At 38.6% G+C, this 13,545-nt stretch overlaps 1 protein-coding gene across 1 annotated transcript in view; it reads right to left on the reverse strand.

Annotated features, from left to right (window-relative positions):
- Positions 1-5,042: 5,042 nt before the first annotated feature.
- Positions 5,043-13,545, reverse strand: part of SLC23A2 (solute carrier family 23 member 2) — a 109,497-nt gene continuing 100,994 nt past the window's right edge. Inside the window, exons 15-17 of the mRNA XM_036750630.1 lie at positions 13,186-13,323; positions 11,339-11,434; positions 5,043-10,087 (exon numbers count right to left, since the gene is read on the reverse strand). Coding sequence (XP_036606525.1) covers positions 9,855-10,087; positions 11,339-11,434; positions 13,186-13,323 — 467 coding nt within the window. The 3' untranslated portion in view covers positions 5,043-9,854. The remainder of the gene's footprint in view (positions 10,088-11,338; positions 11,435-13,185; positions 13,324-13,545) is intronic.

Below are 13,545 nucleotides of genomic sequence, written 5' to 3' on the forward strand. Positions count from 1 at the left end.
TGTAAAAAAAAATTTTAAAAACATTTATATAACTCCTGCTATGTGGCAGGCACTGTGTGCTAAGTGGTTTTACAAATGTATCTCATTTGATCCTTGGGACTAAACAACAACTTTAGTAGGTAGATGTTATCATTATCCCTGTTTTACAGTTAAAGAAACTAAGGCAAACAGATGTTAAGTGACTTGTCCAGGGTCACACAGTTACTAAAGGGTTTGAAGCTGAATTTGAACTCGGTATTTTCTGACTCCAGGCCCAGCACTCCAAACATCATGCTACCCAGATGCCTAATCTTAGGGAATCATTCAGTTACAGACCTCAAAATCACAGACCTTTAGAGGTGCCAGTGATGGGGTGCTTGTGCTTGGACCCTAATTCTAACATCACATTTCCCCTTGGCCTCTGCCTGGGTGCCTGTGGCAGAATTCCAATTTCAGAACATATCTAGTTCTCAAACATTCTTTCCCAGGCAGCCCCTCTAGCTAAGGGGCAGTGTGCCCCAAAATTATCTCTGCTTCTTCCATAGCAAGCAGCTATGCCCAATTATAGTTTGATTCCTAGGTGTTGATAACTGACCATATACTGAGTCTAACATGTATCCAAAACATAGTTCAAATATATACTCCCTTACATTAATCTTGACTAACAAGGCACTTGATGGAACCTAGCCAGTATCTCCAGCTAGCCCTGAACTCCTGGTGACTTAGTGAAGTTACACAGGCAAAACCACACCTCCTGCTAGCCCCTCTTTGGGCTATTTCCCAGTGAACTCTGGGTAAGATACCTGCACAGTAGATACAAAAAGTGCATGTTCCTTTAAGAACTGACCAACCCTTAATCACGCCCTGACCACTCCCTAATCCCACCCCAACACACCTGATTGACAGATTTCACCCCTAAATCTTATACTTAAACTTTCCCTGTAGCCCTGTATAGTTGCAGGTTCCCTAAGAACTCTTGCCCACTTTATTAAAGCGTAATAAATCTTTGCCTCCTTGACTTAAAGAATGCTTGGGTCCGCAAATTCATTCCAGGCAGCCTTGCCTTGGGAATTTTGGTTTGGGATTTCTGCATCCCTGGGTTCATTTCTCCCTCTACACCAGGAGGAACCTCAGAAAATGAATGGTCCAATGTTGCAGATGAGGAAACCAAGGCCCAGCAAGGCTATGGTCTGCATGTGGTCACATCACTAATTATTGACAGCGTTGTAATGATCGGGGGCCATACAGATGTGTGACTTCACTTGATCATTGAGTTCCCCTTAAGAATTCTATTTATGGAAATGTAATGAAAATTTTAGCTTGTGATTGTGAGGAGCCCACATCCAAAGTTGGGGAAGGATATCATAAGGGGCAGGAATAAGAATCAACTCTGTGCCCCACAGTCAACTGTAACGTTATTTTCTGATTCAGAGCTGTCCTTGCATTGGCTTGTGTGAGAACTCTTAGGAAGCTCTTCTGTGAGTAAGACTTAAGTGACTACCATGGTCATGTAGCTGGTATAGATGAGACAGGAAGGATCTAAGCCCAGGTCACCTTGACCCCCAAACCAGCTATGTTCATGATGACACTACCTCTTTTTCAGTCTCATCCCTTCCCAGACTTCCAGTGAGGAGTTTGGGAAATGGGATAGGTAGATTTTTTTATAGAATTGGAAAGCACTCACATCGCGTCTCTGCGTCACATTTTGGTCATTCTCACAATATTTCAAACCTTGTCATTATTATCATATGTTATGGGGATTTGTGATCAGTGATCTCTGATGTCATTATTCTAATTATTTTGGGGCATCATGAAACACACCCATATAAAACTTGAACTTGATTGATAAATGTCGTGTAATAGCCTCTAAGTGTTCAAGTGAAAGGAAGTCAATTGATGCAGTGACTTCATTGTTGTCTTATTTTGAGAAATCGCCACAGCCACCCTGACCTTGAGTAACCACCACCCTGATTAGTCAGCAGCCATCAGCATCAAGGCAAGACTGTCCACCAGCAAAAAGATTCCGATTCACTAAAGGCTGAGACGATGGTTAACATTATTTTTAGCAATAAAAATTTCTAATTAAGGTTTGTATGTTGCTTTTTTGAGACATAATGCTATTACACACTCAACAGACTACAACATAATGTAAACGTAACTTTTATATATACTGGGACACCAAAAAATTCATGTGACTTGCTTTATTGCAATCCTCACTTTATTGTGATATTTACTTTATTGCAGTAGTCTGGAACTGAACTCACAATATCTCTGAGATACGCTTAAGTGCTAGACCTAGAAGTAAGACCTGAGTACAAGTCCAGCCTCACGCACTTATTAGCTGTGTGACCTCCTTGAGTAAGTGATGTGACTTTTATCTGCCTCAGTTTCCCCATCTGTAAGATGGGAATAAAAATAGCACCTACCTCAAAGAGTTGTTGTGATATTCTTAAAATGCCTTGCAAGCTTTAAAGCACTAGAGAAATACTAGCTATTAGCTCTATGACTTCCGCATTTGGAGGTTTATGACTACATCTTCTTACAGCCATGTTACACTTCTTAAGAATTCATTTTGGAGGGTGGGGAATAGCAACACTTAACATTTGCTATGAAACCTCTACTCACACATTAACTAAAATTATTATCCTTAACTCTTGCTAACTTCTCCCCCTGGGTATCCAAGTTAATGCCCATTTCCTCGGCTGCAGCAACTGCCTGAATGCTTCTGAAATGCTTTGTGTGTGCAGAGCACTGCTTGTAGTTGGATGGAGCTTATAATCTAGCGGTCGATTTAGAGCCACACTGTTTAGTCCCACCACGATGCTGCTTCAACATTTATTCCTTCAGGCTCATCTTTTTCTCAACAGCCATCCAAACAAACCTTCTGAATATTTTTGGAACACACTGCAAAGCAGTTGTCCAACACACTCTGGGAACAACTACTTCCCCTTATCTCAGCCTACCCCACCAAGCCGCCATGTCCCTTCTGACCTGGCTATTCATCTACATTTTTTGAGTCGTATATAGTGCCAACTTGATAAAAAGCCATTAAGTTGAGCCTAAATGCCCAGTGGGATCACACCCTTACAGGATTGATTCAATAAGTACTTAGTAAGCACTTACTGTGTGCAGAGTTCTGTGTTACGCTGATGAGGTATACATTGTGGCACACGTTCATTTGCAAAGACTGAAGGAGCGGAATTATGAGATGTAGGGTTGTAATCAAAGTATCTGCAGAGCTATCGCTATGCAGGACAGAGAGCTGGGATTTGAATAGTAATAAGCAGATCTTTCACCAAGCCAAGTTGGGAGCTTCATGGAAACTGGGTGAAGGGTAAGGGCCAAGTCAGCATGTACTAAAGGCTCCAACCCCCTCATTCTGGTTGTAAAGAATTTGTCCATGCTTTCTCTATTGGAATAGTGACTGGGAAGGGGCTTGGTTACCAAATTACTCTCCAGGGAAATCTGGATGAGTTTGTCAGGCAAATGTGATTCTATTTCTTACTTCTTACTATTCTTATTTAAATGTTTTTTTTACTCTTAAAAGATTTTTGATTATGGACCCTTACCAGAAAAATGAGCATGTAATATCTAATGTGTATTATTTACTCATCTATAAATTACATACACCTACTACCGTATTTGCAATTATGTTTTATACAATATTCACAAAGATTTTTAAAAAGGATAAAGATGAAATATTTGATCCTAGAATCAATAGGGAATCACTGGCATTTGAGTTAGGGGAGTGGTGCAGTCAGACCTGAACTTTAGGAAAATTATTTTAGCAGTTGTTTGGAGGATGGATACAAGGAGACAGATTTGAGGTAGGGAGGCTAATTAGCAGATTATTGCAATAGTCCTTGTGAAAGGTGAAGACATTGTGAGTAGAGACAAAAGGACAGATGTGGTCACTGACTGAACAGTTAGGTATGGGGTAAAGATGACAAACCGAAGACATCTGAGGCCAGGGAATAAACATGGGTGACTTCGGCAGAAATAGGGAAATTTGGAAGATGGGTGGGTGTGGGGAAAAGATAATGTAAAGATATCTGTGATCCAAATCACAACCCACTGATGCCTACTTATCCTTCGACTCATTCAGTTTTATTGCATACTAAAAAGGATATGTCCCTTCAGTGATCTGGGGGTGAAGGGAATTTTCCCAAAGGCACACGTACTACTACTAGTTAGTTCAGGTTCTAATTGCCAAAGAGGCTTTCACCTTAAAAAGTGGGGAAATGAAGAATTTGAATAGCAGAAGAGATCAAGAAGAGTGGACTGTTGGAGGATAAGGGTATAGTTGGGCTGGAGATAAGCCCCCTAATTAGCTATTTTAGCAAGAATGGAGTACAACCTGTTTTCCTACCCATCAGAGGATTAATCCCTTGGGGTCAAGGCTTAGCCTACCTGGAAAGACAGCTTCTTCCTCCTCTTGCTTTGGAGACACTGACCTACAATTTTCCCTCTCCTACCACCCATCCCCACCCTCCCTGCATGGGACAAAAATGAGCCAGAGAGGTAAATCCTATTAAAAATTCTTCATAATTTGAACTTATCAGTGAGACACCTTGAGGTCTTTAGGTTGTCCAAATGTCTACCACAAGAACACTCCTGTGTCCTTGTTTCACTTGTCAATGACACCTTCATCTTCCCACCCACCACCTACAAGCTATCTGAGCCTTTCAACTGAATTAAATATGATTGGTATTTTCTCTCTAGCTTACTGGTCAAAGTTGATGACACAGGAACACAGGATTGCATCTAGGTCAGCTTTTATTTATACTGAACAGCTTTAAAAATACAGAATAAAATAGCTTTATCTCTACTATTTATTCACAACATCTGGTCCAAATATTACATATTTTTTAAATATTTAAACGTTTAATGAAGCCATGTTAGAAAAACAATATGAAATCTTTTAAAAACTCCATAAAAGAATTACACATCTCAAACCCTTCCCTATCCCCACCCCCCCAAAAAAACAAAAAACCAAACCCTTGGTATGCAAAATAATAAAAAGACAAACAAATAAAAGAGAAAAATAAAGACAATCCCTCCCACCCATAAAACACCAAAAAACCCCGAAAGGTTTATAGCCAAATTCAGCCACAAAACTCATGGAAAATATAGGCATCCCCACTGTTTTAAGAACATCCAGTCTGTTAACATGTCAAAGGTTGTTCTGAACTAACAAAAAAAACACAATAATTTGAATTATCAGCAAGATGGCAATACTGGTCAAGATGTCCTAAGTGCCTGAAAAATACAAACAGCAATCTAAGCACGGTTGATAGTAATAATATATACCGATGACAAAGCACAGTCACAACCAACCTAACAAGACAGGAATGTTTTTGCATATTGCTAAAAATGGATTCCTCAATACAAAAAGCAGCCCAGCACAAAGCCGGATGGATGGATCCTTCGTCAGAAGCAAACAAGAGCATGGCCTTCTTTCAATACTGCTAATGACTGGCAGACTGTATGGTGATGCAGGAGATGTCTTATTCTCTTAAAAGCCACAACAGGAAATACTATGATATATACAGCATGTGGGAATCAAGCCATTGGTCACTATTTCAATTAGGTGTCTGACTAGGGGGAGAGAGTTACCTTATTTTTCATCTATGGAGTTGAAGAAGGCCACTCCACTGGAGCATTGCATTTGTTAGGGTATTATACACTGTACATTAATATAGGAATTATGTACTTTGTAGCACAAAGGGATGTGAACTGTGTGTTCAACATCTAATGACTAAGCTATTTTGAAACTAGTTATGTCAGTCATTGCTAACCTGCAGTCCCCTTTACACCACAATTAAATTTAACCTGCTGAATGTTCTCTCTCCCCTAAACCCTGAAACTCTTGGTATAAAGATATTGCCACAGCTGATTGTTCTCTGACTGATGCATTTGGCTTAACCACTCTTGTGACACATAAAAGCACTGAGGATTACATCTGCAAATGTTCGCTCTAATTTCCTAGTACCAATATTTCAGCAGGGACATGAATAAAAGGAAACAATTTCAGCTCTTTGTTATAAAACAGAAGCATGGGTAAATAAAGTATACACAGCTACTAGAGATTCATCAATGGAGAAATTCTATTATCACATGACATTGTCATGAAAATCATATCACTCCCTCCCTGGAAACCTGTGACCATTATCCTGGGTGGAAATGTTATTTTAATATATGGAAATACTGCAATATTCATGTACAAACCAAGCTGTTGTATTTAAAGTCAGTATTCAAAGGTACAAAGCAAATCCTGTGTATCTGTCCCACATGGAGACAGGACAAGTCAGAGATCATGATTGCTTCTCTCAGTTCACTGGTCACTCAAAGTGGCCTAGTGCATTTTCTATAGTCAATCACAGGTAATTTGCTATAAAACTGAAATTGGTGGGTTCCTTTAAACAAGAACCTGAATTTTAGTGTATTGATTAATTCTGAATATGATTCTCAGTTACACTGCTGGTTAAGAGAAATCCAGGGTGAGTTTCCAATTCTCCTATGACTATAGTAAGGAAACTGAATATTTCTGCCATGAATTGTGGGACAAGACACTTTTTTCAATTTTTCATTCTGAACATGTCAGGCCTTTTACATACTTTCTACTATGTATGTGATTTAGTGGACAAGCAATTGAGGAAATTGCTCCATTCCACAAAAAAATGTAGTGTGACAAACACAATTCACCCTTATGTTACTCTCAGCTTCATACCTAGCTATTTCTGTAAACAGGAAATAAAAACAAATCAAATTATCTCCCTGCACCAAATTAGCATCTTTTGTTCCACTGCTTATCTGCTAGCAGTTGAGACATTGTATTGTGTGATTAACTTTATGTGTTGTGTATATGCAAAGAACATATTATTGTCCAATTCAGACACTGAACGTCTACCACATTGAGGCTACGTTTTCAACTCTCTGCAAATGGACCTACTGGGGACCGGGTATATTGTTCCCTTCACCACACTTCCATCCCTGTTTCACAAAATAGTTCTAAAAGGATCCCTAATCTGGTGATTCCCAAAGTTCATCCCACCAAACCGCATCAAGGTGGGAAATTCTCTCTAGAGGAAGCCTTGTTCCTTTATGTCTTTTCTCTACTTGTTTAAGTAACGGGTTATCACATGTGTATTTTACAAAGTAAGACATTCTCTGTTATGCAAACAGGGGTTTCAGAAGCATTTTAGCATCCGAACCTTAACACAACAAACCTTTCACACTGTTTTGTGGAAGAAAAATATCAAAAAGGCAAGTCATCCATGTTACCCAGGATGTGTGACTGAATTACAGCGGTAAGCATTCAAACCTTCTGTGGAGATATTTGGCAGTATCACTGTGCTGGACAACCAGAAATAGTGTCAAGGCACACTTACCAAATACCGTCATTTTAGCATAGTTTTCTCCATTTGTCAGGGCAAAGGAATCAGGCAGAGCTAAACAAAGCACGGCTTAACAGAGCACGGTATATTGCTTGACTTGGTCTCACACAACAAAAAGGACGAGACTGACTGAACCATCGGGTGATTTTCTTTTAAACAACACTGTACCTACTATACACTAAAACAGCCAGAAGTTTAACACATAAAACCACAAGCAATTCTGAATACATGGGCTTCCTTTAATCTGTAGCAAGATCTTGGCATGAAACGTAGACTCAATTAAGCCAGGGTGACGTAATGCAATGCTCACTGAAGCTCATGCTTCCTGGAGTCAAAGGGTTAAAAACATATAGATTATTCAGCCAATAACCTCAAAAGGCGGCTAAGTTGATCTCAAAATGTTCTCTCCAATTTATGACAAACTAATCTTGATACTGACTTGAATGCCAAAGGAGACACAACAAACTATTGCAAAAAGAGTTGTATGCAATTTGAAATTATCCATTTTGGTTCCCTTTAGCTGCTCAAAAAGCAGCTGACTGACCACCTTCGGTATCTGGTATAAATGAAGTCATCTCGCTAAGTTTCTGATTCTTCTCTTTCTTTACCTTTTCCTGAGCTGAAAACTCCAAAACAAATTAACAAGTTATTTTTACTGATAGCTTAGTGTTCTCAATTAGAGCTCAGCAAGGGGGCAGGCGTTAAGGCAACATTCAACCCAATGCCTCTCACTTGATGTGGATCAGTAACAAAAAAAAAGAAAAGGCTTTGTTCAAACAGGTGGTATAACCTTTACTATTGCCAAGAAGTGGTACAGACTACCTCAATAAGATCCAGTAGATACTCAAATGGCAAACTACTGAATGTTTCCATAAGCTAAAACAGCTTGAAAATGTCTTCCTTGAACAGCTGTGCAATAGAGATTTTATGGAGCCATTCCACAAAGGGGAGTAAGTGGATTTACTCAGATGTTGGGTCATTCAAAGCTGACTGATCCAGTTTATTCTTTCTCTTTGATCTTATAGCAAGACTCAGAGAAAACCATAGCCTTTTCATGCTCTGGGGTCCAGTAGTCAGTTCAGATAAATAAGAGTGAGTTACAGTATATACCTTCATTTGATCAAGAAATACAAAAAGCAAGCACAGAAATATTATACTGGCCTTAAGAGCACATTATATTAAGCTTCCCGGATGATATCCGTGGCATTGCAAATGCGAGTTCTTTTTCCTGTTTTTCTTTGGGGGATGGAGTAGATGGGTAGGGATGATGGGGATGTGCTGGACGGATCACAGTGAAAATCAGTGATGTCAAACTAATTTGTAATAGAACATTAAACATGAATATAGCCTCACAATTACGAATACCTGATAACTAACAACACCTACATTACAGGAGAGCCAAAACTTTCAGATATCAATGACTGGTGATACCCTGTGCCCATTCAATAATCCAGGGGATGAGGATGCTACCTAGATATACATGGTGCTTCTGCTAATAAGAAAAGTTTGCTGATCTAAAAAATCTACTACTCTGGCCCTGAATGGGAAGATAAAACACATGGTAGTAAATTATTTTGAGTAGACTCTAGGGCAAGTTCCTTAGTGTTAATAATTTGGCATAAAGGTTAACAGGTTAACAATTAATAGATATTGATTCAAATCACAGATGACCCATCCCCTCCTCCCAGATTCATTCAAAACAATATCTGTGATTCTCACAAATGTGTGTGTCTACACAGGCCATAGGGCAATCCAATCTGTAATTCTAGCTCAACAAAGTTTCCTAAAGTATTAATTCAAGAGGAAAATAACTGTATTGACTATTAAGTCATAATGATGCAGAAGAAAATGCATTTTTGCTTCCCCCAAAACTTTTTATAGGCACAGATGAGATGAAGAATTGTGAAAACACTATCCAAGGAAGTAGGCAGGAGTGCTTGAAGGACCAGAAGTCTTTCTAGCCTGGGGACAGATTCTGTGAATTCTCCTGTGCAGTGGGTACAGAAAGTGTAGGTGAGGAAGAAAAATTGTTGACAGGCATCTTGGATGACTTGGCATGCAGTCAAACATTCAGAATGCTAGGATGAGAGACAGCACATATCCAAAACAGTACTATGCATTTACCAAGAAAGAGGAATGAATAAAACAAAAAACCCCAAAAGAACAAAAAAAACCCGCAACAAATTCCAAACATCTCTCTTCCACAGGAGGATCGGGAATTTTCAGGTGCAGCTATCATTGCCAGCAATGGATGCCCTGAAAACAGCCAGGATCAAGGATTTAAATAATAAGATGGTCGAGACACTATATTAGACAATATCACCACCCACAACAGAAAAGCTATTTATAATCAGTCTCGGCTCTGGGTTTCAAAATTTAAATGCAGATATACAAAACATATATTTTAATGCTTATTAATCAGCAAAGAACTTCAAATACATCTTTTACTACAATTAGATAGTATAATTTCAACTAAGGCTATACAGCAGCCTCTGAATCTTCATCTGAATTTCGGCAATTGCTGCTTTTCCTGAAACCTTTCCATGTGTAACCCATGAAGGTTGGGCTGATGGGCAAATAGCTAAAGCAGCGGAATTTTTTGATAATGTTCATGCCAAATGGCAAATCATAAGACTCCATGCCATCGAGTGATTTACTCCCTTTTCCAACTCCTTTCTTCCATTTCCGTATTCCTCTTTCTTCTGGAGTACCTGTCAAAAAACAGGGTGAAGCAAAGAATGGGGAGAAGGACCCAAGAGGGAAAAAAAAAAGAACAAACATGTTAATTTAACAGCCTCATTCAGAGGAACACAATTCTGCTTTAAAGAAAACTGTTTCAAAAGCAAGGCAATCCTGAAATATATATTGCCCTTGAAGCAAAGAATAAATATCTGCTCGGGTCCTGGCTTAATGAAAAGATAGAATGTTTTACAAAATAATACTTTGCCCACTTGCTATTGCGTTTGATGTGTGATAGAACAAAGGATGCAGAATCAGAGAGACTTGGGTTTAAAGTAGTGGATCTGACAATTTCAGAGGCTGCACTTGAGGGTGAAATGTCTGACCTTTCTGGACCCTGGTTTCCTCTTATGTAAAATAAGGAATTAAAATGTTGCCCGTGTCAAAGGGCTACTGTGAGAAACATGACATAATTGTGACTTAAGACTAAGACAATGGATTACTATGGAAAGAGCTCTGGATTCAGAGGGATAAAAGTGGGGTCTTCATCCCTGATTTGCCTTTCAGACAGCCAACTCGGGGCAAGTCACTTTCTCTCCTGGAGCCTCAGTCTCTTTACCTGTAAAGTGAGGACTGTTGTGAGAAAAATCACTAAACAAAGTTATATGGTGTTTATATGATCCCTTCTAAGAAGGTCAGCTGGTCAGAATCTATCAGAATGAATCAAAGACTTTCTAGTATGAAAGAAATGTAATCCAGTCTATCTCTGAAAAAAGAATCTTTACTGTAGCCTATCCCACAAGAGGCAACCCAGGCAGGGGGAGAGGGAGAGAGAGAGAGAGGGAGGGAGGGGGAGAGAGAGGGAGGGAGGGAGAAAGAGAGAGAGAGAGAGAGAGAGAGAGAGAGAGAGAGAGAGAGAGAGAGAGAGAGAGAGAGAGAGAGAGAGGATGTCTTTAAAGCTTCATTAAAATGGGCAGAAATGCACAATTGTGCCAAAGCAAAGCTCTGCTTACTGTTGACAGTAGTTGGTTAGAAAGGGACAAAATAATGAACCTGGGAAAGGAAGCTAAAGGTTGTGACCTCATGGCAAATGGCTGTCTTTGAACTGAATGGTACCAAATTTTCCAGCATATTCACTATTATAAATATTTTAATATTATAATAAATATTTCATTTATCATTTAAATTATGTATAATTAATATTTAATTTGACAAATATTTAATATAATATTTGTCATTATTATAAAAAGTAGATTAAATAAAAAATAAATATTAGCACTTACCTGGAATGGTATTATCTAAAACAAAAGCAACACATCCACCTACAAACATTGCTGTGGTGAGAAGGACATTTAACACTTGATCAATTCCTGTGATCCCTAGAAAAAGAAAGGAAGAATTGAAGGCTTACTGTCTAAACATACTTAATTTAGGCTTATGTGTCCTTATTTCATGATAAGAAACTTCATCAAGACCAAAAATTTAGGTATCTCAGCGAGACAAAGATTTGCTCAAACAGATACTGCCTTCACTATTTTAGAAACACTACAGATATATTAAAAATAGTGTAATAAAGTAGTGGATTTGGAGCCAGGGACCCTGGGTCCAAACTCAAGCTTTGCTCCTAACTCTTTGCATGATCTTGAGTAAAGCACCACCTTCTCTGAGTCCAGTTTTCTTCTCTGCAAAATGAAGGAGCTGGATTAAATCAGCTCAGAATTCTACGACCCTCTACGATCCAACTAACAAAAGACTCCCAGTTAAAATTGTGTATGACACACAATGGAAAATCACTAATGAAGGGAGCTTGCAGTTCTAGCTGTACACTAAACAATCTCTGCTCAAAGCAATGGTGCGACCATCAAAGAACAAAATACTTAAACCTTCAAAACTGGTGGGGTGATAGTGGAATGTAGGAGAGTAAATTAGCATTTATGTATTAATTATTTGATGTAATATATAATTCTGTTACAAATAATGTAAAATACTATAATAACGATATATAAATTGTTATTAAAGGTAGAAATCTCATTAAAAAGATATTTGGCACCTTTGGCAAACAAGAGAGATAGAATTTTGAAAGCACTTGAAAAAGTGAATAACGAGAATAAAAACAGAAATTTGGTACAGGTTTGGACATTTTGTGGGTTCCTTTTAAATACTCAATTATCATTTGTTTCTAATTGTAGAAATAAAGTTGAGTATCACCCAAAGGTCAATGATGGGACGCATGGTGGGGTGCAAGAAGGCTCTAATACATTATACATTAGGAATTATGCAAAGGAAGCTGTGTAAATTATTTTGTCAGAGTTTATTGTTGGAAAATAAGACAGGTTGGCTATATAGCAAAAGTAAGGAATAATTAATTGATGGCTAGCCTGAATGCTCCAGTAGTATCCATGCAAGGTAAAAAGAACATGAAGGAGGCCCCCAGCACATTGGATGGACGACTCTCCACTATGGGATATTTTGTAGAAAAACATGAACAAGGATTGCATGAATAATGGCATAACATGGATGGGTTGTAATTTGTACCCCTGGAGGGAATGTCCACATTAATAAGGTCAAAGATCTCTTCCACTGGAGTATTAACGTATTATTAGTGTAGATACAATGCCTTAAATAAAGAACATAGGATCGGACTATTAGAACTAGAAAGAGCAAGAGACCATCCAGTTCAATCATCTCGTTTTCAGATGAGGAAATTAAGCTGTCAAGGTTGTTCTTCCTTTGGATTTTTCTTTACATAACTACAAAGGATCAATGCAGGGATTAAAAAAACTGAATAGGCTTGACTGTAATCCAAATAATGTTTCTTAACACAGCTGAAATGCCAAAACAGAAATTCATTAGAAAATATTTAAAGTAGTTTCAAAAAGACAGCCTTATATTTTGGCCTTCTCCAGAAAACAGAGATATAGAAACAAACAGATTCTTGATTTATGTGACAATTATGGTGACAGGCTGGATTACAATGGAAGTTTCAGACTGTGCAAGGTTACTGCTGACAAATAAGCATTCCAGAGGCAAGTGTTACACGAACAGACAAAACATTTCCTATTAAAATCTAAAGACTGACAGCTCGGCTATGACTCAAACCTCCAGAGAGAGTAAAAGTGTTTCTCAATACCTGTGACTAGTGGATTCTGCTTGAGGTAACTTGGAAGAACAAGTCCAAAGAAAATGGAAAATCCAAGGACAAAGAGGTTGCGTGAAGAATTTAAATCTATGAACTGAAGATTTGACAATCCAACAGCAGTGATCATTCCTGAGAAAAGAAATGAACAAACCCAAGACTCAGTACCTCCTGCTACAGAGGAAGCGCTTCTGTACAATCGCTGGAAAGGCAATGAACGACTTGGGAGGGAAGGGGAAGGGAATGAGCATTTATATAGCACCTACTACGTGCCAGGCACTATCCTCAGCACTTTAAAAATCGTATCTTATTTGATCTTCACAACAACTCTGAGGTAAGTCCTATTACTATCCC

Source organism: Trichosurus vulpecula, chromosome 3 (assembly GCF_011100635.1).
Source record: "Trichosurus vulpecula isolate mTriVul1 chromosome 3, mTriVul1.pri, whole genome shotgun sequence".
Taxonomy (NCBI): Eukaryota; Metazoa; Chordata; class Mammalia; order Diprotodontia; family Phalangeridae; genus Trichosurus; species Trichosurus vulpecula.